Source organism: Lissotriton helveticus, chromosome 5_1 (genome assembly GCF_964261635.1).
Source record: "Lissotriton helveticus chromosome 5_1, aLisHel1.1, whole genome shotgun sequence".
NCBI lineage: Eukaryota > Metazoa > Chordata > Amphibia > Caudata > Salamandridae > Lissotriton > Lissotriton helveticus.
The window spans coordinates 1,549,271,523-1,549,292,803 of NC_136065.1; the positions used below are offsets into that span (position 1 = coordinate 1,549,271,523).

At 49.8% G+C, this 21,281-nt stretch overlaps 1 protein-coding gene across 4 annotated transcripts in view; it reads left to right on the forward strand.

Moving 5' to 3' along the window:
- The first annotated feature begins 1,396 nt into the window (after positions 1–1,396).
- Positions 1,397–21,281, forward strand: part of RBBP5 (RB binding protein 5, histone lysine methyltransferase complex subunit) — a 256,733-nt gene continuing 236,848 nt past the window's right edge. For all 4 annotated transcript variants that reach the window (XM_078644629.1, XM_078644631.1, XM_078644628.1 and 1 more), the window contains exons 1-2: positions 1,397–1,518; positions 3,153–3,178. In XM_078644629.1, the coding sequence (XP_078500755.1) occupies positions 1,500–1,518; positions 3,153–3,178 (45 nt within the window). In that variant the 5' untranslated portion in view covers positions 1,397–1,499. The remainder of the gene's footprint in view (positions 1,519–3,152; positions 3,179–21,281) is intronic.

A 21,281-nucleotide genomic window follows, 5' to 3' on the forward strand; every position in this document is an offset into this window, starting at 1 on the left:
AAACAAGCAAACAGTGAGTAATAATATCTAATGTACTTAACTGGCTGCGCAGCAGCAAAGAAAGAGGAAGTTATGACCTCTGTGACCCTATTTATACTATAAGAGTACTCATGGGTATTGTAGTTTTTTCTTTACTGTATACTGATTGGCTGCTGTTTCTGTCAGTAAAGAAATAGAGAAAGCATGTTCGGAGCCTCCGTCCTGCCATAGAATTACCTACATCTAACCCCAAGTGTTGTAAATCAAGTGGCCAGTTATAAACTAGAGGTGGGGGAAATAACCTGGCCGGAACCTACTCATGATGTTGTCATTACAGGGGCCAGCCCCTCCCCCCCCCCCCAAAATATTCCTGGCTACTGGTGCAAGGTTGCCTTTCCTTTAGCCACGCTCCTAGGTAGTGGTATGCTCTTTTTGTTGCTAAGTTATTACTGTCCAGTCTCCACTTTAAGCACACTTTTTTCAGATATTGTCCAAAAACTGCGTTTGTTTTACAGGGATTAGCCATAAACTCGTTTACCTCGTTATCGATGTTTAATGCACTCAAACCTCTTTGCAGGCCTACTCTGGTGTGGTCGAGAATCACCAGGTCGTCAGAGTACTGGAGCACGTGTAGAAGTTGCTGTCTGATTTGCAAATGCAGTTAATGAGCATTAAATGATCAAGGTGCATGACTAAGGTTTTTTTAATTAGATGAGGTCAGATTAACCTTTTAATCGTGGAGGTGTGAAACTTTGACATATGAAGTTCTTTGAGAAAGGAAGGTGGTACCGGGAATGATGTCATTCCTCATTTGAAGGTTATCACCCTCCTTGGACTCGCCTTCAAATGAAGCAAAATGCATCCTGTAGATTTCAGTGGGATTACCAGCTCTGGTAACCTTCCTCACTTTAAAGATCTGACTTGGAGTACAACCCAAGGCACCTATTCTCTGTCCCTTACGCACACCACCCTCTGCTTTCTGTTTCAGGTTGGTTCATTCAGGCTCCGATACTCACCTCTAGCAATAAAAATGCTGAAGTGTACTTTATGAAGCATTCAGAACACCGTTAAGACCAACATGTTTATTTTTTATGCAAATAAGGCGTAATTTTTAACTGCTTTCAGCGTGATTACGCCCCTAGGATAGCTACGATAGGGGTATGTTTGCAGCCATTTACATATCTCGCAGGCTTGAGACTCCTGCAGCTATGGCCCATAGGAGCAGCCATACATTGAGAGCCCTGAGCCCGCACTGCCCTGGGCTGGCGCATTTGAAAGAGAAACAAACGGGAAAGTCCTTGGGAGGAGCTCACTTCCTTAGTCTATCTTCATTTTCCATTAAAATGGTTACTCGGTTGATGTCCGTTTTCTGTGTTGATTCTTGGGGTGTCCTCGGTAGTGCCAGTAATCAATGTATGTTTTTTGTCAGGACCCTTTTTCTATTTCTCTGCTCTTGCGCCTTGACACCGTGGAGGGCGGAATAAAGGGGCTGACCCGTGCCCGGCAGTAACGGCGGAAATATGAACCTGGAGCTGTTAGGTGAGGGTTTTAAGGGATCCCTGTAGTGTCAACTTTATATCGTTAAACATGCTCTTGTTTTGATAGCTCGAGTCCTGTGTTATTCGCTCACCTGACTGTCATTCATAACGTGAAAATTTAGCCACTACTTCATCTCTGTTGACATGCAGATGCTGTTTATGAGTGAGCCAGCATCCACGCTTTTCCAAATAGTAGTTAATGTTCTCTGTAGAGCCTCTTTGACTTAGATCGGTACTACCAACTCAGAGTAGCAGATTGCAAATAAAAACAATTATGAATGTAATTTATCGAAAAGAAGTATTAAGCATTTTACAAAGCAGCATTTCACCAGGCAGTCTCGAAACTTTAACAGAGAACTATAATTCCATTGTTTAGAGAAAGCTATAATTATAAATAACAGAAGATGTTGCGTCTGTGGGTGGCAAATACTCTATAGAATAGCACCCAAAGATTCCTTGATTAAATATCACACAATTGATAAGCCTGGACATTTCATTTGAACAAATGTTACATGATGTCCATGTTTGCTTATATGTATCACTGCATAGATCTGCATGAATGCACGTCATAATTTAAAAACTATGCTAAATTAAATGGTTCGGTGTTTTAACGGACGTGTGCGCTAGCACATTTTACAGCGATTCTTACACTAGAACTGCGAGGCATTCAGTGCTGCTAGGCACCTGTTTCTTAATGAGATGTTTAATTGTAGCTAAAAGGAATTGTGTAGAAACCGCTGTTTTAAAGAACAGGCATGTTCTCCATAGTTCAGTCAGGCGGGACCATCCACAGATCATTCTGGTAGTCCCAGATTGGGCTTGGAGAGTTTAGCATCATTCCTTTACGCCTTGCTTAGTTCCCTTGATCTGCCCTCATTATTCAATTTACCTATTGTGATATATTTTTTTAGAGTATTTCACCCATGACCTGCCTATTCCCTTCATTTTGCTTAGTAGGACTTTAATTTGGTCTTAACCATCCTGATGTGTTGCCCCTTCGAGTCTCCTAATGGACTGCTGATCGCATCATAGCACTGAAAGCCTGGTCAGTTCAGCTTTCGTATACCCCTTTTTTCCTGGCAAGTTGTGCATCCTATCTTCTGAAGGAGGTGTCGCCTTTCCAATATGGGACAGCCCTCCATGCTCCTTGATTTCTCTATTCCACCCATATCCCTCTAAGGAGGAGAAGGTTGCATTAGTTGGACCCACGGCACCCCCTTAACTTCTGTATTGATAGGACTAAGAAGTACTGCCTGGATGGTCAGTTGTTTGTTAGGCTCGCCGATGTAAAGAAAGATAAAACGGTCAAGAAACAAACGCTGGGTTGAATTTATTTATTTTCTTACGGCTGTATGTTTTGTCAAAGCCAGTGTTCTATATATCTTATATGCAGTTTACAGCATTAAGACTGACGTTGCAGAGTGATAATGAAGGTACGCAGGAAACTGGGGGAAGTTGCGAGTTCCAGTTTTATGCCAGTGGGAACTGTGGAATTATGTAGAGATGTTGGTGGGTGCAGTTTGAAAAATTGTACAGAATATAATACTCCAGAAGTTATTTTACAGATGATTAGAGTCTAGGAACAGATAATATCCATGAAAAACTAAATGTTTTTTATTTTTTATTTTGTTGCAGAGTCGTTTGGGCAGAACTACCCAGAAGTAAGTTGAATCTGACTTGCATAACTCGTATAGACTGCTTTCCTTCGAGAGGAGTCATTTGAGGCCTTGTTTTTTAGTTCTTCATAAAACGTTATGTGCATTTTTATTTGGTCGCAACTTCATGTCTCCACGATTCAGCTGTAAAATAAAAATTGTATTTGTATCTAGGCTCCTATGAAATAAAGCTCCCATTCACAGTCCGGTGTCGCTCCATCCTGCCAATTGATTGAGGGTGTGGGGTTTTTGAACTTATCACAAGAATTTAAGCTCTTGTCAAAACGTTTTCATTTCAAAACATACAAAGGTGCTGTTGATAGGGAAGATGAAGTGCATTTTTTGATAGTTGCAAACAATAAAAATGTGATTTCATGGGACCCTTTATCAGGGGAAGAAGCAGGCTTGCTTTAGTGATCCCTTTTCCAGCTCTTTTTCTGCTGTCAAGTTACCATCAGCCATAGGCTATCAGGTGTCCTTCCGTAGTAAGCAGGCAACTCATTAAGCCCAGACAACTCGAGTATGTTAAATACAACAGAGTTTGTGCTTTTAGGTATATTTTGAGTGAATCAATTTGATACAATACAGCTGTACGAGATGTCGCTAATCCAGATTAAGTAGAGCATCGATTATGTTAAAGCAAGGATTTCCGTGTCACATAAAGTATATGTACAGGATAACATTGTAGTTATGTGCACAAGGTAAAGTAAAGGGGGAAATGGGTGAAAGCAGATGGGTCCCCAAGAGATTTTAGGATTACAATTCATATTTTTTAATCCACAGTTACAATACACACTTTTTTAATCGACCATCATTTCATAACACTATGATAAAGTGAATAATTTAAATATTAATACCGCAGTCAATGTCGTGTTCTACAATCGTTACAGCACCTACCTTTATTGACCAAAGTCTCTTCATTGCAATGTAGTTTCCTCTTATAGATAAACCAAATTTCATAGACGTCATTGCTGCACAATTAACACAAGAGCTGCAGAACTGACATGGGACTCTGAATAATAATTTGAAAAATGTTTGTGCGTTTTAGGCCTAAATACCTGACATGATAGCAGGCGTGCAATGCCCATAGGGCTGAAAGAGCTTCATCCCCCACCGTAGTGTGAGTCAGCCCGGCTGCTGCAGCTCGAGTGGCTGTGGGCTTGGCTGGGCAGTGTCTGGAGTCTTACCTCCGGCACGCCAGAGCTTTTCACAGGTCTTTAAAGACCATTTGCATATTTACATACCTTTTGTTAACTGGTCACCGAGGCTTAGTTATTTTTTTCTGGTTCCAGTACCCCCTGGGCCCCCACTCTGCCTATTCCTTACATTTGTATTTTACATTTACTGCCGTAGTGTGAGATGCATTTCATAAAAAATATAAAATAGGGTTGCCAAAAGAAAAATACCAGCCATTTTTTGTTTAAAGAGCCTGCAAAGGCCTCGTCTTGACACTAAATAGGGTTATAAATAAAATCATATATACACATTTGTAATGTGACTTTTTTGTCTTTGTTCACTTTTATTATCACTCATGGATCATTCAGGAAGCCACTGAGCACAATTAAAAATCCTTTTTATTTTGTTTTGCTGTTCCATGTATGCACAGATAAGTGTTTAAAAATAGGCTTTAGGTGACTGCTTATTTTTGTAATGTTTGGGACATCAATATAATGAGGGGGCAACCCTAATCAAACTACTGGAAGTTTGTTACAGGATGAGCCAATATTTATTTCTTCCACCCTCGATCCCTGAACAGGGCAGGACTGGAAACGCAAACCGTCCTTGGCAATTGAGTCGGACCGGCCTTGGGAAGGGTGCTGGAAGAGGAGGAGGGGGGGGGGGGGGGGTGCACATGGAAAACACTGCAGCTGCTTTTGGTACAGGGGGCCGATATTGCAGCACTGGTGCAAAACTGGCCCCCTTTAACAACCAGCATTTGCAATGCAACAGGTCTCTCATTTGTTATAGTTAGTTATTGGCATTGTAAATATAATATTGGCTATGTGGTTTTGTTTGCAGTGTAGAGAATTTATGAAACAATAAATAGCTGCAGGTATTGTAGTGGACTAAGTATGTGTATTTTGAACTGTAATGTAAGAGGTAGTGGTGGTGGCAAGAGGAGTAGGGTGCAGTAGTGTGCAGTGTTTGCGTATTTGGACTTAATAGTTGACGTAATGAGAAAAGCATCTGTAGCATTACCACGATTGTACTAATGTGGTATGATAGTTGTATTAGAAAAGCAGCTGTAGTACTGTGTAGAGGTGTAAGAAGTAGTAATTTGTTTGTAGCATAGTAGTGTAAAGTGTAGTATATGCCTTTTGAGTGTGTTATAGTCATGTGCTGTTTATACACACAGTAGAACACCAACCAGGACCGTAGCATGAGTAGACTTGCTAAAATGCCTGGTGTTGCTCTAAAGATTTAGAAGCCACAAACCCAAACCGAAGCGCCACAGCTTGGTACAGTAAAAGTGGCATGAGATCTAACAACCGGCTACTAAAAGCTATTCGGCGAGATGCGGTAAAATGCAAGTGCCACAAAAAACGAAGAAGGCACACATCAAAGAATACAATTCCAAGATTTGTCAAAGTGAAAGCGACATGTAAATCTAAAATGAAACATATCCAAAAATGAAATGCAGAGGTTCGTAAAACTAAATACGCCATGGAGACACTATGGTTTGTTAATACAAAAGCGCTCAAAAAACTCCTATGCGAGAACGCAACGCCGCAGTTTGCTAAAGTGAATGCTGCATGAGAACCTAGAAACGCGCATAACAATAATGGACGCCGCAGCTTAGTAAAGCAAAAGCGCCAGCTCCCATATGGGAGAACGCAGCGCCGCAGTTTGATAAAGTGAATGCGGCATGACAACCTAGTAACTCGCATAACAATAATGGACGCCGGGGCTTAGTAAAACAAAAGCCCAACTCCCATATGGGAGAACGCAGCGCCGCAGTTTCCTAAAGTGAAAGCTGCATGAAAAACTAGAAACTCGCATAACAATCATGGACACCGTGGCTTAGAAAACCGAAAGCGCCGCCGTGTACTGTAAGAGATTACCTAAGTGAATGTGGCATGAGAACAAAAAACTCGCAAAACAATAATGGACGCCGTGGCTTAGTAAAGCAACAGCGCCGCCTTGTACAGTAAGAGGTTACATAAGTTAATGAGTGTTGGACAGGCCCCATGAAGGGCTCGCTCCCTCCCCGCATGACAGGGCCCTGGTACCGGCCTTCCAGGTACTACCCGCAGAAGCAACTCCCAACCCGTCTCCCATGGGACGTCTGCTCCTGGGAATCCCTGTGTCCCTGGCCTGGGCCACCGTCAGCACCCTTGCCCGGACCAGCCGCCATCTTAGACACTGCGCCACGAGGCCGCGTGGCCTCAGCTCGACCCCAACCCCGGGCCTGGCCAGGTCCCGACATCCCGGCACCACCATCCACCCAGGAGGTGAACGGACCACTTGGCAGGTCAATGGGAGTAAGAAGTGTCGATGGCTCTCTCCCGCCAGGTGCCGATCACCCCCAGCCTCCTCGGGTGCTGGCTCCACCCCCCTGCTGGGTGTCTGGACTCCCTCATCCCGGACCTCCCGACCTCCAAGAGCGAGGGTCCGGACATCAAAGAGTGCCAGACCTATAACTGAGGCAGCCCCAGAACAGGAAGGCAGTTGTATCCTGGAGTCGAGAGACACCGCGACAAACTCATCCTTGACGGACTGCCGGCGCTGCCGCAGCCCTGCCTTGTGAACTATTGTCCTGCCTGCTGGCGCTGCCGCGGCCTTCTGCAACCTTCATCCTCGTGGGACCTGCTGGCGCTGCCGCGGCCCGTTGTAACCCTTCATCCTCGTGGGACCTGCTGGCGCTGCCGCGGCCCGTTGTAACCTTCATCCTCGTGGGACCTGCTGGCGCTGCCGCGGCCCGTTGTAACCCTTCATCCTCGTGGGACCTGCTGGCGCTGCCGCGGCCCGTGGTAACCTTCATCCTCGTTGGGACCTGCTGGCGCTGCCGCGGCCCGTTGCCACCTACGACCTCTTCGGGACCTGCTGGCGCTGCCGCGGTCTGACCCGTCCGAACACCGAGCTCGAGGATTGTGAGCTACCACCGTTCCACCGCCGTACCCACGGGTACCAAGACTGTCCCGCTACCCCCTTCCCTAATAGAGACTAGAATTGAGAGGATCATCGTGTCCTGATCTCATTGTATCGTACTACCTTACTTCAAGAACTGCCTATAAACGGTGTTAATCTGATCTTCGTGTGGTGTCCATCTGTGGGGGGGGGGAAGTTACTTGTCTGTACGATCGCTGGGGACGGCCCTCCCGGAGGCCTCTCCCCTCGTGCTCGGCCGACCCTCCAGGTCGCCGTCTAACATTGGTGGCCAGCGGCGTGATCCGAACCAACGCGTACCGTACAGATAGTAACTCACCCTACGACTAAACCACAATGACGACCAAAGAGAGCGGATCGGCAGAGAAGTTCCAGATGGAAAAACTGGAGGAATACAGCCACCGAGAGCTAAAACAATTTTGCATGGACTTAGGCATTGCTACCACCGGGCTAAGCACAAAAGAAGACTTCAAAAACGCCCTAGAGGCCTGGACAGAGACGAATACCGCCATACCCCGGGACCTCGAAGCCCCGGAAGTCAACACCACCCTGACGGAAGAACGGAGAACAGGTCCCTCCCGAGAAGAGATCCAGGAGCGGGAAAAAAATAGACTACACGAGCTAGACTTGGCACGGCTCAAATTAGACAGAGAATTGAAGCTGGCGGAAGAGAAAATAAACTTAGAACACTTACGGCTCAGAGAAGAGCGAGAGGAAAAACAGAGACAGAGGGATCTCGAAGAAAAAAGACTGGCATACGAACACGAGTGCAAACTAGCCGAGATAGAAATACGCAAACTGAACACAAACCTAGGGGTGCCCGAGCCACCGCGCTCCCCGGGTACTACCGAACAGAAGGTCCACATCCCCAAGGATGTGGTCCGAGAATACCACCGGAACGACGACATACAGCAGTGGTTCAAGGCCTACGAGATCGCCATGACGGCCCACCGGATCGCTCGAAGTGACTGGGGAGCTGGGCTATGGGGAAGATTCGTCAATGAGGGCCGTGATGCCCTGCTGCAGCTCTCGGATCATCAAATGACGTCCTATGACCACATGAAGGCCGCCCTCCTCAGCCGATATGGGCTTACGCCCGAAATGTACCGCCAGAGGTTCCGCAACTGCACCCGGATCCCAGGTACAACTTGGTTGGAGTACGTAAACTATTTCAGCCGAGCCTTCGAGGGGTGGATCAAGGGTAACAACGTAACCACCTACGAACAACTCTTCAATCTCATTGTGTGGGAGCACCTCTCCAACAACTGTTTCGTCGAGCTCAGGCAGCACCTCCTCGACAGTAAATTGACTGAACCACGGCAGCTCGCCACCGAGGCGGACCGGTGGGAGAGCACCCGAGTGGCCCGGAGTGGGCCGAATGAGCAGAACAGATCCAACCAAGGTTATCATCGTCCCCGAGGAGGAGGAGGAGGAGGACCGGGCCGGGGCAGAGACGCTGTCCCGGTCACTCCCGCTAACACCACCCCGCCCCCAGCCGGCCGGGGAAACCCCCCGATGCGACCGGGGTTCCGAGCCAACGTTGCGTGTCACCGATGCCAGCGAGTCGGCCACTACGCCAGTGACCCGACCTGCCCGAAGAACCCGGCTCCCGGGCCCCGCCAGGTGGCGGCCGCCGTCCTAGGAGAAGAACAAGTCTCCGAAGACACTGAAGCATACGAGTCGGAACAGTTCGAGTGGGAACCTGCCGCCATGACCCTGGCCTGCCTAGGGGGAAGAGACATGGTCCCGCGGACTCCCCTGCCAGCCAACACTCGGAAGTACAGCCAATGGGTGAGCATCAATGGGCGCAAGGCCGAAGCCCTGCGTGACACCGGGGCCAGTGTGACGGCCGTCCGCTGTCACCTGGTGACCCCAGAACAAATCCTGCCAAACGTTCTTTGCCCCGTCCGATCGGCAGACAATTCGGAGAGCCTGTGTCGGATGGCCTGCGTCCCCTTCGAATGGGGAGGAGTGTCCGGCATGCTAAAAGTAACTGTCCGCGACGATGCCCCCGTGGACTGCCTCCTGGGGAACGATCTCGAGAGCTCCCCGTGGGCAGCTGTTGAAAGAAGAGAGCATCTGGGGATGTTGGGCCTCCCGGACTGGGCGTGCGTGACCACCCGGTCCATGGCCACCCGCACCATCCCTAGACCGGAAGAACCCGAATGGTCAGCACCTCCTCCCCCGATCGCTCCCGAAGACGACTCCATCCATACCGACCACCCGGAACCAACCCCAGAGGGGTCCGCACAGCCCCCCGAACTTCCCGACCTGGCTCAGTGGCGTCAAGAAGGGGGGCAAAATTGTGAGACAGCGGGCCATCCCGTTGTCAAACTGGTAATGTTCTGCACACTTTCACTGGGAACCCGCTATGGTTCTCTTCAGGTAAATCCATAGACAATAATAATCCAATTCACTGGTCTCGTTTCAAGACTTTCATATTTATTGATTTCATTTCATCTTTTGATTATTTGCGTTATATCCACGACATTTTGTATTGACATTTCCCATTTACCCAATGCATTTCGGGTCTATAGTGACCCTTCTTCCGGGGTCTCTGTCAGAAAAATCAAGAAAAAATGCAATCAGCATCACAGCCATCTCTGTGTATGTACAACTGTTACTTTAGTAAACGTTCTAGCATTATTATGCATGCAAAAATTCTGCGCCTTCAAAAATTATATGGCATTCAACTCTAACCCATTTAATGAATGCTTCACGGTTGTACACCCTGTTTCTTGAAGGGTTACTCCCAAAAAAATGACCGCCAAAATTAAATCGAGTTGCTAGCGCAACTCTAAAAGTGCTCTATCAAACAATGCGTCCAGCCTTATGCAGTTGCTCTAAATCAAGAAATAAACAAACAAAAATCCCAGAGTTTCTAATACATAACAACCGTCCTGTTCTTCGTTCGTTCTCACTTACTAGGAAATGCGCCCGTCTTCAGATTTCAAAATGCCGACCAATCCGCTACATTCTCACATAGAAGGTAAAGCTATATGATGCGTGGATTAATTGACAGAGGAAAATAGCATTAATCAGAGTGCTGGATGGACTCAATAAAGTTTCAATAAAGTCAAGAAGGGGGGCCCACCCAAGAACAATTCCGGCAGGAGCAAAAGACCTGTCCCTCCCTCGAGGGACTGCGACAGCAAGCGCTCGCCCAGGGCCAAGGAGACCCCACCGGGGCCCACTGGATTTATTGGGACAATGATCTCTTGTACAGCGAGCAGAAAATCGCAGAGCTGGGGGCCGGTCGAGTGCTGGTGGTGCCCCTCCACTTCAGAGACTTCCTGTTGAACTTGGCCCATGATGTCCCCCTGGCTGGCCACCTGGGGCAAGACAAAACCTACCACCGCCTGGTGACTCACTTTTTTTGGCCCAAAATGAGGAATGACGTCTCCAACCACTGCCGGTCCTGCCCGACCTGCCAGGCCAGCGGGAAGAGCGGCCGCAAACTCAAGGCACCCCTACAACCATTCCCCGTGGTGACCACCCCGTTCGAAAGGGTGGGAATAGACATTGTGGGGCCCCTGGACCCCCGAACAGCACAAGGGCATCGCTTCATCCTGGTCCTGGTGGACCACGCCACCCGCTATCCTGAAGCGGTCCCCCTTCGTACTATAACAGCCCCAGTAGTGGGTCGAGCCTTAATGGGGATCTTTTCTCGAGTGGGCTTCCCCCGGGAAGTCGCCAGCGACAGGGGTACGAACTTTATTTCAAAGTATATGAAATCCCTCTGGCAGCAGTGCGGGGTCACTTACCGATTCACAACCCCCTATCACCCCCAGGGAAACGGACTGGTCGAGCGGTTCAACCGCACTCTCAAGGGGATGATCATGGGGCTAGAAGAACCCCTACGCCGCCAGTGGGACGTGCTACTACCGTGCCTCCTCTTCGCCTACCGAGAAGTCCCCCAGAAGTCCCTCGGCTTCAGCCCCTTCGAACTCCTGTACGGACACCCCGTTCGCGGGCCTCTCAGCCTCGTGAAGGAGGAATGGGAAATGGCCCCCCTAAAAGCCCCTCCAGACGTCTACAAGTACCTCCTGACCCTCCGCAATCAGACCCGGAAATTCAGGGAGATCGCCAAAGCCAATCTTGAGGCCAGTCAAGAGGACATGAAGAAGTGGTACGATCAACATGCCTCCTCCATCGAGTTTGAACCGGGTCAGCAGGTATGGGTGATGTCCCCCATCGAACCGGGTGCCTTGCAGGACAAATGGACAGGGCCCTTCAAGGTGATCGAGCGCAAGAGTCCCGTCACCTATCTCATCGACCTGGAGTCCCCCCGGAACCCCCTCCGGGTTCTCCACGCCAACAGACTCAAACCCCACTTCGTGCGCTCAGAGCTCAGCCTGCTGATGGCTACCGACAGTGGCGCAGAAGGAGACTCCGAGCCCCTCCCTGACCTACTGAGGACCCGTGAAAGAGATGGTTCGGTGGACGGGGTCCGACTCTCCGAGGCCCTGACCCCAGAGCAGCGTCAAGATTGTCGGGCCCTCCTGCTGCCGTTCGCAAACCTGTTCTCCCTCGCACCCGGAGTCACCTCCTGGTGCCTGCACGACGTGGACACTGGGGACAGTCCTCCTGTCCGACACCGGGCGTACCGAGTACCGGATCGGGTACGTACATGCATCCAAGAAGAAGTCTCCAAGATGCTCGCCCTCGGGGTCATCGAACCTTCGGACAGTCCCTGGGCCAGCCCGGTCGTCCTGGTCCCCAAGGCCGCGGCCCCGGGCACCACACCTGAGCTCCGATTCTGCATCGACTATCGGGGTCTGAACGCGGTCACCCGAACCGACGCTCACCCTATCCCCCGAGCAGATGAACTAGTCGACCGCATGGGGGCAGCCCGCTACCTAAGCATCTTCGACCTAACAGCGGGCTACTGGCAGATCGGCCTCACCCCCAGGGCCCAAGAACGTTCCGCTTTCTCCACCCCGGATGGGCACTACCATTTCAGAGTGATGCCATTCGGCATGAAGAACGCTCCAGCCACTTTTCAAAGACTGGTGAACCAGGAATTGGCGGGCCTCGAGGAATTCAGCGCCGCCTACCTGGACGACATCGCGGTATACAGCCGCCACTGGGCAGACCACCTCCACCACCTCCGAGAGGTCCTGCAGGCCCTCCAACAGGCCGGCCTCACCATAAAGGCCAGCAAGTGCCAAATCGGCCAGGGGTCCGTGACCTACCTCGGACACCAAGTGGGGAGCGGTCTGGTGGCCCCCCTCCAACTCAAGGTAGCTGCCATTCAGTCCTGGCAACCCCCCGAAACACAAACCGAGGTCCGAGCCTTCCTGGGGCTCACCGGATACTACCGGCGGTTCGTGAAGGACTATGGAAGCATTGTGGGGCCCCTCACGGAACTCACGTCTAAGAACCACCCAAAAAGAGTCAACTGGACTCCCGACTGTCAAGCGGCCTTCGAGAAGCTGAAGGCCGCCATGTGCACCGCTCCTGTGCTCCAGGCCCCCGACTACAGCCGCGAGTTCATCGTTCAGACCGATGCCTCCGACCATGGTATTGGGGCCGTCCTCTCCCAACTGAACCCCGAAGGAGTCGACCAACCAGTGGCCTTCATCAGCAGACGCCTACTGCCCCGAGAACAGCGCTGGAGCACCATTGAGCGAGAGGCCTTCGCAGTAGTATGGGCCCTCAAGAAGCTCCGGCCTTACCTCTTCGGAACCCACTTCCGGGTACAAACAGATCATCGGCCCCTGCAATGGCTCATGCAAATGCGGGGGGAGAACCCCAAACTATTGCGATGGTCCATCTCCCTGCAGGGGATGGACTTCACTGTAGAGCATCGCCCTGGTCAAGACCACGCCAATGCGGACGGCCTGTCCCGCTTTTTCCGCCTCGACGAGGAAAGTCCCCAAGAGGATGGGTGACTCTCCCCGCCTTCAGCTGGGGGGGACGCATGTTGGACAGGCCCCATGAAGGGCTCGCTCCCTCCCCGCATGACAGGGCCCTGGTACCGGCCTTCCAGGTACTACCCGCAGAAGCAACTCCCAACCCGTCTCCCATGGGACGTCTGCTCCTGGGAATCTCTGTGTCCCTGGCCTGGGCCACCGTCAGCACCCTTGCCCGCACCAGCCGCCATCTTGGACACTGCGCCACGAGGCCGCGTGGCCTCAGCTCGAGCTCGACCCCAACCCCGGGCCTGGCCAGGTCCCGACATCCCGGCACCACCATCCACCCAGGAGGTGAACGGACCACTTGGCAGGTCAATGGGAGTAAGAAGTGTCGATGGCTCTCTCCCGCCAGGTGCCGATCACCCCCAGCCTCCTCGGGCGCTGGCTCCACCCCCCTGCTGGGTGTCTGGACTCCCTCATCCCAGACCTCCCGACCTCCAAGAGCGAGGGTCCGGACATCAAAGAGTGCCAGACCTATAACTGAGGCAGCCCCAGAACAGGAAGGCAGTTGTATCCTGGAGTCGAGAGACACCGCGACAAACTCATCCTTGACGGACTGCCGGCGCTGCCGCAGCCCTGCCTTGTGAACTATTGTCCTGCCTGCTGGTGCTGCCGCGGCCTTCTGCAACCTTCATCCTCGTGGGACCTGCTGGCGCTGCCGCGGCCCGTTGTAACCCTTCCTCCTCGTGGGACCTGCTGGCGCTGCCGCGGCCCGTTGTAACCTTCATCCTCGTGGGACCTGCTGGCGCTGCCGCGGCCCGTTGTAACCCTTCATCCTCGTGGGACCTGCTGGCGCTGCCGCGGCCCGTGGTAACCTTCATCCTCGTTGGGACCTGCTGGCGCTGCCGCGGCCCGTTGCCACCTACGACCTCTTCGGGACCTGCTGGCGCTGCCGCGGTCTGACCCGTCCGAACACCGAGCTCGAGGATTGTGAGCTACCACCGTTCCACCGCCGTACCCACGGGTACCAAGACTGTCCCGCTACCCCCTTCCCTAATAGAGACTAGAATTGAGAGGATCATCGTGTCCTGATCTCATTGTATCGTACTACCTTACTTCAAGAACTGCCTATAAACGGTGTTAATCTGATCTTCGTGTGGTGTCCATCTGTGGGGGGGGGGGAAGTTACTTGTCTGTACGATCGCTGGGGACGGCCCTCCCGGAGGCCTCTCCCCTCGTGCTCGGCCGACCCTCCAGGTCGCCGTCTAACAATGAGGCATGAGAATTAAAAACTCACATTACAATAATAGACGACGCGGCTTAGAAAAGCGAAAGCGCTAACTCTCATATGGGAGAACGCAGCGCCGAAGTTCCCTAAAGTGAAAGCAGCATGAGATACTAGATATACGCATAACAATAATGGACGCAGCGGCTTAGTAAAGCGAAAGTGTACTGTAAGAAGTTACATAAAAACATTGTGAAACGCTGCAAACTATAAAACGAACATACCGGAAAATGCAGCGTCGCTGCTATTGTCTCGGAAATTGTGTGCATAAAATAGTACTGAAGACACATACGTCCAACCGTGTGAGGCCGCAAGTGCAAAATCCAGTCCGTATGGGCGAGCCAGAAAGGAGACGGGGAGTGAACAAAAAAAGCCTCACTCCAAATCAAAAGCGAGTGTTTAACATAATGTGTGATTTATCCTGACTGAAACTCTGATACGAAACTCTGGACCTTCGACATCCTACTCGATGTAGAAGACTGAAGAATCTCCCTTGTGGTCAAGGAGTGACCACCCTGTGCTAGCAGGCACCATCAAGCGCTCAACGGTTTGCTTTGTTGTTGCTTCCGCCGTACCTTGAACACAGAGCCTGACCAAACCCGGACTTCCATACTTCCTTCAGCCCGATCCACAGCCACAGCAAAGCTGAGACCCGTGGAGGCGAAGCGAGACGTGGGACCGGCCATCTTTAAAAGCCAGCGAATTGCTTTCCGTGCAACTTCTGAGGCACCCTCGAAGTTGTGCATTGGGGATTGAGAAGCCCCAACCCCGAGCACCAACTGCACCGAAGATCACCTCTCCACACTCACCGAGTGCTGCGTGGGGCCCTTTTGCATTTTCCTGCTCGACGCGTCTGTCCGGTCGCTTGCCCGTTGGCTAGTGGCCTCTGCGACGACGAAACCTTGAATTTCCACCGCTGGTCTGGTTGCTCCTGACTGGCCCTTGCTCCCCTGAAAAGGAGCAGTCCATCAGACCTTGCTGGTTTGATCCAGAAGCCATCTTCGATTCCTGCGTGGGTTGCATTTGCCAAGGCCTGTTTATTCCGAATCGAGAACCGACACCGCCAATAGTGAGAGCCTTTGTGGGACAGTCCGTGTCCAGCTCCTGGTCGTCGTCGACGCCTCCTGGTCCACGTGGCAGCGGAGACAAGCTCCTCGATATCACCTGATTGCTTCGCGACATCACCTGGTTCCTACCTGGTTCCACCCTGGTCACTGGCTAGTGACCCAGACTCTGTCCCCTCTGCTTTCAGGTACTCTTCATCCTCGATCCACCCTTGGATCCAACCGGACTCTTCTCTCCTGGTCGCCTGCAGCATCTTTTCTCCAAGGCTCCATAGAACTCCTTGGCGAAACCCGACACACTTTGGGACCTATGCACCCGCTTCCTGTGGGTGAGGTAACGTGAGTACTGCGGTGCTCCTGTGAAGATTAACTCTCTTAGTGTCCTAGTTTCAAGTGGTTAGTTTCTAGTCCAGTCGGAAGACTCCTAAACCTTTAACTTTCTAACTTTACGCACCCATTGACTTCTATGTGTGCACGCGTGTGCATTTAGACACTGCACCCGCATCCTGTGGGCCTCCTGCTTCCTAACAACTGTTAGTTCAGTGTAGTCCCAGCGATTCCCAAGGCCCTAGGCCTTACCATTGTTCGTGACGTGGTTCTTATACCACTATTTTAGTATATGGTTTAGCGGGCCACCAGGGCCTATCCATATTTGTGAAACTTTTGTATGTTATATTAAGTTACTTGTTATGCGCTTGTGCTTCTGTGCTCATAAAGAATTCAGAGGGTTGTTTAAGAAATAAATACATATATATTTTGAATATATAACCTGTGTGGTATCCTTTCATTTGGTATTAAAAGGATTGCATATGGTAAAACAGCTGGCTTTACATGCCCTCTTGAGTTGAGCCTAAGACTGCTTTTGTCCATGCTACCCCTAGGATAGCTGGTCCATAAGGTTGACTTTACAACCATCACCATAAGGGTTGTTTGGACTGGTGCAAAGTGCTCACTAAAATAATGAACATCATATACCAGGCCAACTTCTCACAGTTACTGTGCCTGCTACAAAGAACATGTACCATGCAGATCACAGAACTGAGTGTGAGTAAACTACGAGTAGCCCTATAAAAATAATGAAATGTTTGTCAGAAAGGGGCTATATAGAGATCAGGTGCATTGTTGGAGAATGGTAGTGAGGGAATTCATGGAGAAGGAGGAAATGGGGGAGGTGCGCCAAAAAAGACTGTTGCACGGTGCGCGACCAGTGCTATGGCCAGCCCTGGCTGGGAGTCTTAGCCCCAGGGCTGGACTGACCGTAGCGGGCAACGGGCATTTTCCCGGTGGGCTGGAAGGGCTGGGGCCATTTTTGGACCGGTGGGCGCCGTTTTTGGTACAGGGGGGGCGGTTTTGCAGTAGTGCTGCAATATCGATCCCCTGTAAGAAAAGCAGCTTCAGCTTTTTCCACGTTGTTCAAATTGTAATGATCTGAAAACACAAAGTGACTGCTTCTCGTACGCAGTCTTTTTAGTGTGCATTCTCCTTATCAAAAAAATCATTTCAAATCTCTTTATTGTGGCTTGTATGAAATAAATATTGCTGTTATGCAAATGCAACTTTCCTGGTAAAAGTGTCTACCAAACAGGTGGTCAGTGCGGGTTTGCACTGAAATTGCTTGCTCTTGACTTTTCAATCTACTTACTACTAGGTGGAGGGAAATAATGCAAAACTTAGCTGACATATCACAGGAAGTCATTCCTCTAACCTGTAAGAGGTGTGGAGTAAATTGCAGTGCCCAGCACTATGATAGGAGATTTTTGTAGCAAAGTTTGATCCCAGCCGTAGGACTTGAAAAGGGAACACATTGCCACTAGACATATAGGTCAAGTAAATTAAAAGGTTTCTAGACACAAGAGGTTTCCACTCAACCATTTTTTTTAAAGGAGCAGGTAAATATTGTTTAAGTTACACTTATTTTAATTTGTCAACATTATTGTGCTTGTTGCTCCTTGGACTAATGGATTTTTCTGCATGCATCTATTATTATATTGATCCCATGGTCACAGGATTGTAATCTTACTGGTGCTCTGAGCCTTTCATCCTTCTGAGGTTGATAAAATCACTCAGTAAGATTGAGCTAAAAAAAATAATTTGTTATATTTTAATAGAATCAAGGGGACCCCCGCCCTGCTGTTTTTTACGTTTACTTAATTTTCATCACTTGTTTATGAAATGCAGCAATGCTGGCGTGGTGACGGTCAGGTGTAGGACGTTGTTTGGGATGTGACTGGCTGTGCCTCAACTCTTACATTTGCAGATGAAGTACTGACAACTCACCAAATATGTCCCAGTCTAGCCAACTTCTCAGAGGTGACACTGACTTGTGACCTGTGCGCTCTACTACTAACATTGTCATTGACATGTGACTGAATGTGAACTCGCTCTACTGTCATTTCAGAGGCCAGTTTGTAGATGACCGCCCATTACACAGGCCGATTGACCTTTTCAAGAGCAACCGTCTAAATATAGCTCACTCCTGGTAATTTCAACATGTGAAAGAGACTGCCCCAAGATTGCCTGTAATTCAGTGATGATCCTAACAGGTGATTGCAGTGCTGCCAAGTTGCGACATGTCATCTGTGACATCTTGGGGCAATCCAGACTTCATCAGCACTCTGTCTTCTCAGACTTGTACATTTGCTATTTCCCCATTATAAGTGTGCTCCCAAGTTTTGCATTTAAAGTTCCGGTCACTAAAACGCAAGAACGGACTGTTTGGGTCACACTTCACTGGAGACCTCTTTGCCAATATGTGACTGTGTTCGCCCCACCTCTACTAACCATTCAGAGGCATGTAGCGGGCGGTGGGGGGGAGGGAAGGGGGGGTGGTGGAGAGGTAGGGGGAAGGGGGGGTGGTGGAGAGGTGGGGGGGAAGGGGGGGTAGAGAGGGGGGGATAGAGGGGGGAGGCAGGGAAGGGTGGCAGTCATGCTTAAAATAATGATAAGCAACACAAGTCAAGTAAGTAAATGTATAGATTACTAAAACTGTACACGTACACACCTTCTAACACTGCCTTTCAAGCTGGATTATTAGTCAAGTGATTTAGTTCCTTCTCAGCACTTGATGAAAAATAGATGCATAAAGACGAGGTCCGAGGCAGATCACTGACAATTGGCTCTCAAGGATTCCAGGAATTTCTACAAGATCACAGACATAATGCGAAAATATTTTGCTAGCCACTTAGGTCAAGTTAAGCGATCAAACCGGCTTAAGCTTCAGTAACTCTCCCTTACATTGCGTAGACTTGAGGAGATATTCTGTTGTCTGAGAAACTAAGACCACGGAGTGTCTACGTACAATGCAGAATGCTCTTTTGAACAACACTGGGTTTAAAAAAATGTGTTTGCTGAGACACCGACTTCATTTATTTATAACCCTGTCTTCAGTTTCCATTTTCCAAAACGTAATCCTTGCATTTGTTTATCAAAAAGTAATGTTTGTGCTTTAAAAATAAGAAAAAGGACCAGCTCTTCTACGATGCTGGAAATATTGCCCTCTGGAGGAGTGAGGGTAGTGTGATCTGTTTCTCTGTTTATATTTAATTTGAAAAATGTAGTAAAAAATCCCTGTACTTGGATAAATGCCCCAATGTGCTGGTTTAATTAGTTCCTTTATAATGTCACCCATTGACTTCTATTTTGGGATTCCTCTTTTGGTGTTCGGGCGTAGTGCCAGGTAAGTTTTTGGTTGGGGAAATAAAACTTGCACTGGCTTTCTACAAGACCCACTTTTAGTCTGCTCGCTAGAGAGGGAGAGGAGAAAAGGTTGAGGGAAGATTACAGGAGGAATAGAGCGAATGGGATAGAATATGGATAGAGAACAAAACGAGAAGATAATGATGAGTGGGAAAAGTTCATAAGTGCAGTGGATGTGAGGCAGAAGAAATCGGGGACGACAGATATGAAAGAAAGATGGAAAGTCATGATGAGCAAGTGTGAGAGGAGAGAGAGTGACAGAAAGGTGGTAGGAGAGGAGCTTGAACAAGAGACGACCGTGCAAAAAGTGAAAGTCAGTGAGATGCTAAGTTTGCGAGCCAAAGGGAGTTGAGAAAGAGAGTGAGAGAAAGAGAGAAGGGTGACAAAGATGGTGAGAAGGAAAAGGGTAGGAAAGCGAGAGGGATGAAAATATGTAAGGGACAGAAAGATAGTTAGATTGTAAGATAGAGGTATGAGAGCGATGTCACGAGAAGGAAAAAGATGGTGCGAGAAACGCCCCACTGCTGCTTCCCGGGAGCAGCAGCGCCTGCTATATAGTGTACCAAAATGAGGTGCACTGTGCAGAGAGTCCAGTTATCTCTCAGTGTACAGGGGCTTGCTTTAACAGTCTCAAGGTGCTCTTTTTGTGGTAGTGTGGTTGAGCAGCCTTAGGCGTATCAGAAGGGCGTGTTAGGCATTTGTTGGACACACAAAGTCAATAAATGAGACACATTCAATAAGGAAATCCAACACCAGTTTAGAAAAAGAACACAGATTTTTATATTAATTTAGACACTAAGAGCTGAGTTTAGGCAAGCACTTTTCGAGTTAGTGATTTTTAGAAACACACAAAAATACAGCATAGGGTTGTTCTTCTGGATTTAAGGTAAGTAGGAGCCGAGGTCCTTAGAACCACCAGTGTGTCCGGGTGCAGAGGGGCTGGTTGCAAGGGTAATGCTACCGCGGAAGGCTGTGGAGAAACCTGTAAGAGAAGAAAAACGCTGCAAGTGGGGACTTGGGACAAGTTCATCAGAACCCAGAGGAGGGTTAAGTTCTTAAGGGTCTCTGGGGCAAGGGTGCAACGTATGCTGTGGGGCTTGGGAGCAGAGGTGTTTCGTCCGGCGGGTCGCCTGCGTTGGAGGCTCTGAGTGTTTAGGTCGACCTAGAGATGTTGACAAAACAGGACAGCAGGGCCTCTCTCCATGATGGCTGCTGATGCTTACGTCCTATGTCAGTAGGTGAGTCTTGGGAGTGTTGGTGTCCGGGCTGGACACTGAACAAGCTTCGGCTGCTGCAAGGGCCCTGGTACCCTGGGAATTGGTGCAGGACGGCTTCTGGGGGCCCGGCTTCTCCAGACTTGGTGTGGAGACTAATCTGACCTCCTGAAGCACGGTGACCTCCTCCCTCCTGGGTGGCGGCTGCTGCTTCTGCGTCGGTGGACCCATTGGCCACTAGAACGGTGAACCAGACGTTGTGCCAGCGACCTCCACTTCAAGGGAGATGCTAGCTGGTTGACGAAGCGCTGGCAGCCTTCCGAGGCTTTGGGAGGATACATAGCTGCAGGACGAGTCGGGTCTTTGCAATTGTTGGGACAGGATCAGGCAAGCAGGGTTTGGCGGCAAGTCCTCAGTTATTGCGTCCTTCGACTCTTCTTTTCTCTTCTTCTTTAGTCAGGTGAACCTGAGCTCCTGGTGTCAGGCAGCCACCAATATACTGAAATTAGAGGCGTTAGGGGAGTGAAGGCAGCCAATGGGCTACTTCCCCTTGGGGTCACTTCATCCCCTATATGACCACTTGTTTGTGGAGTGGGCATAAACTGCATCAGAGTTCCTAATTCCACCAAAAACAAAATGTTGGAATCCTTCTTTTGTGGAGCACATCATGCAGCCCACTTTAAGGTTGTGATTGGCCTTGTGCTGAGACATGCTTACCTACATAGCTAATTTCCTGCCAGTCCAGGTGCCAAATGGGCCTCCGGGCAGGGGTGGCATCTCCCAAGTCTGGGAGAAGCAGAGGTAGCATATCAAAGGCAGCAGGGGGTTTGAAGCCCCTGGCCTTGATATGCTAAATCACTAGCCTTCCTGCTGGAGTAGGTGTGA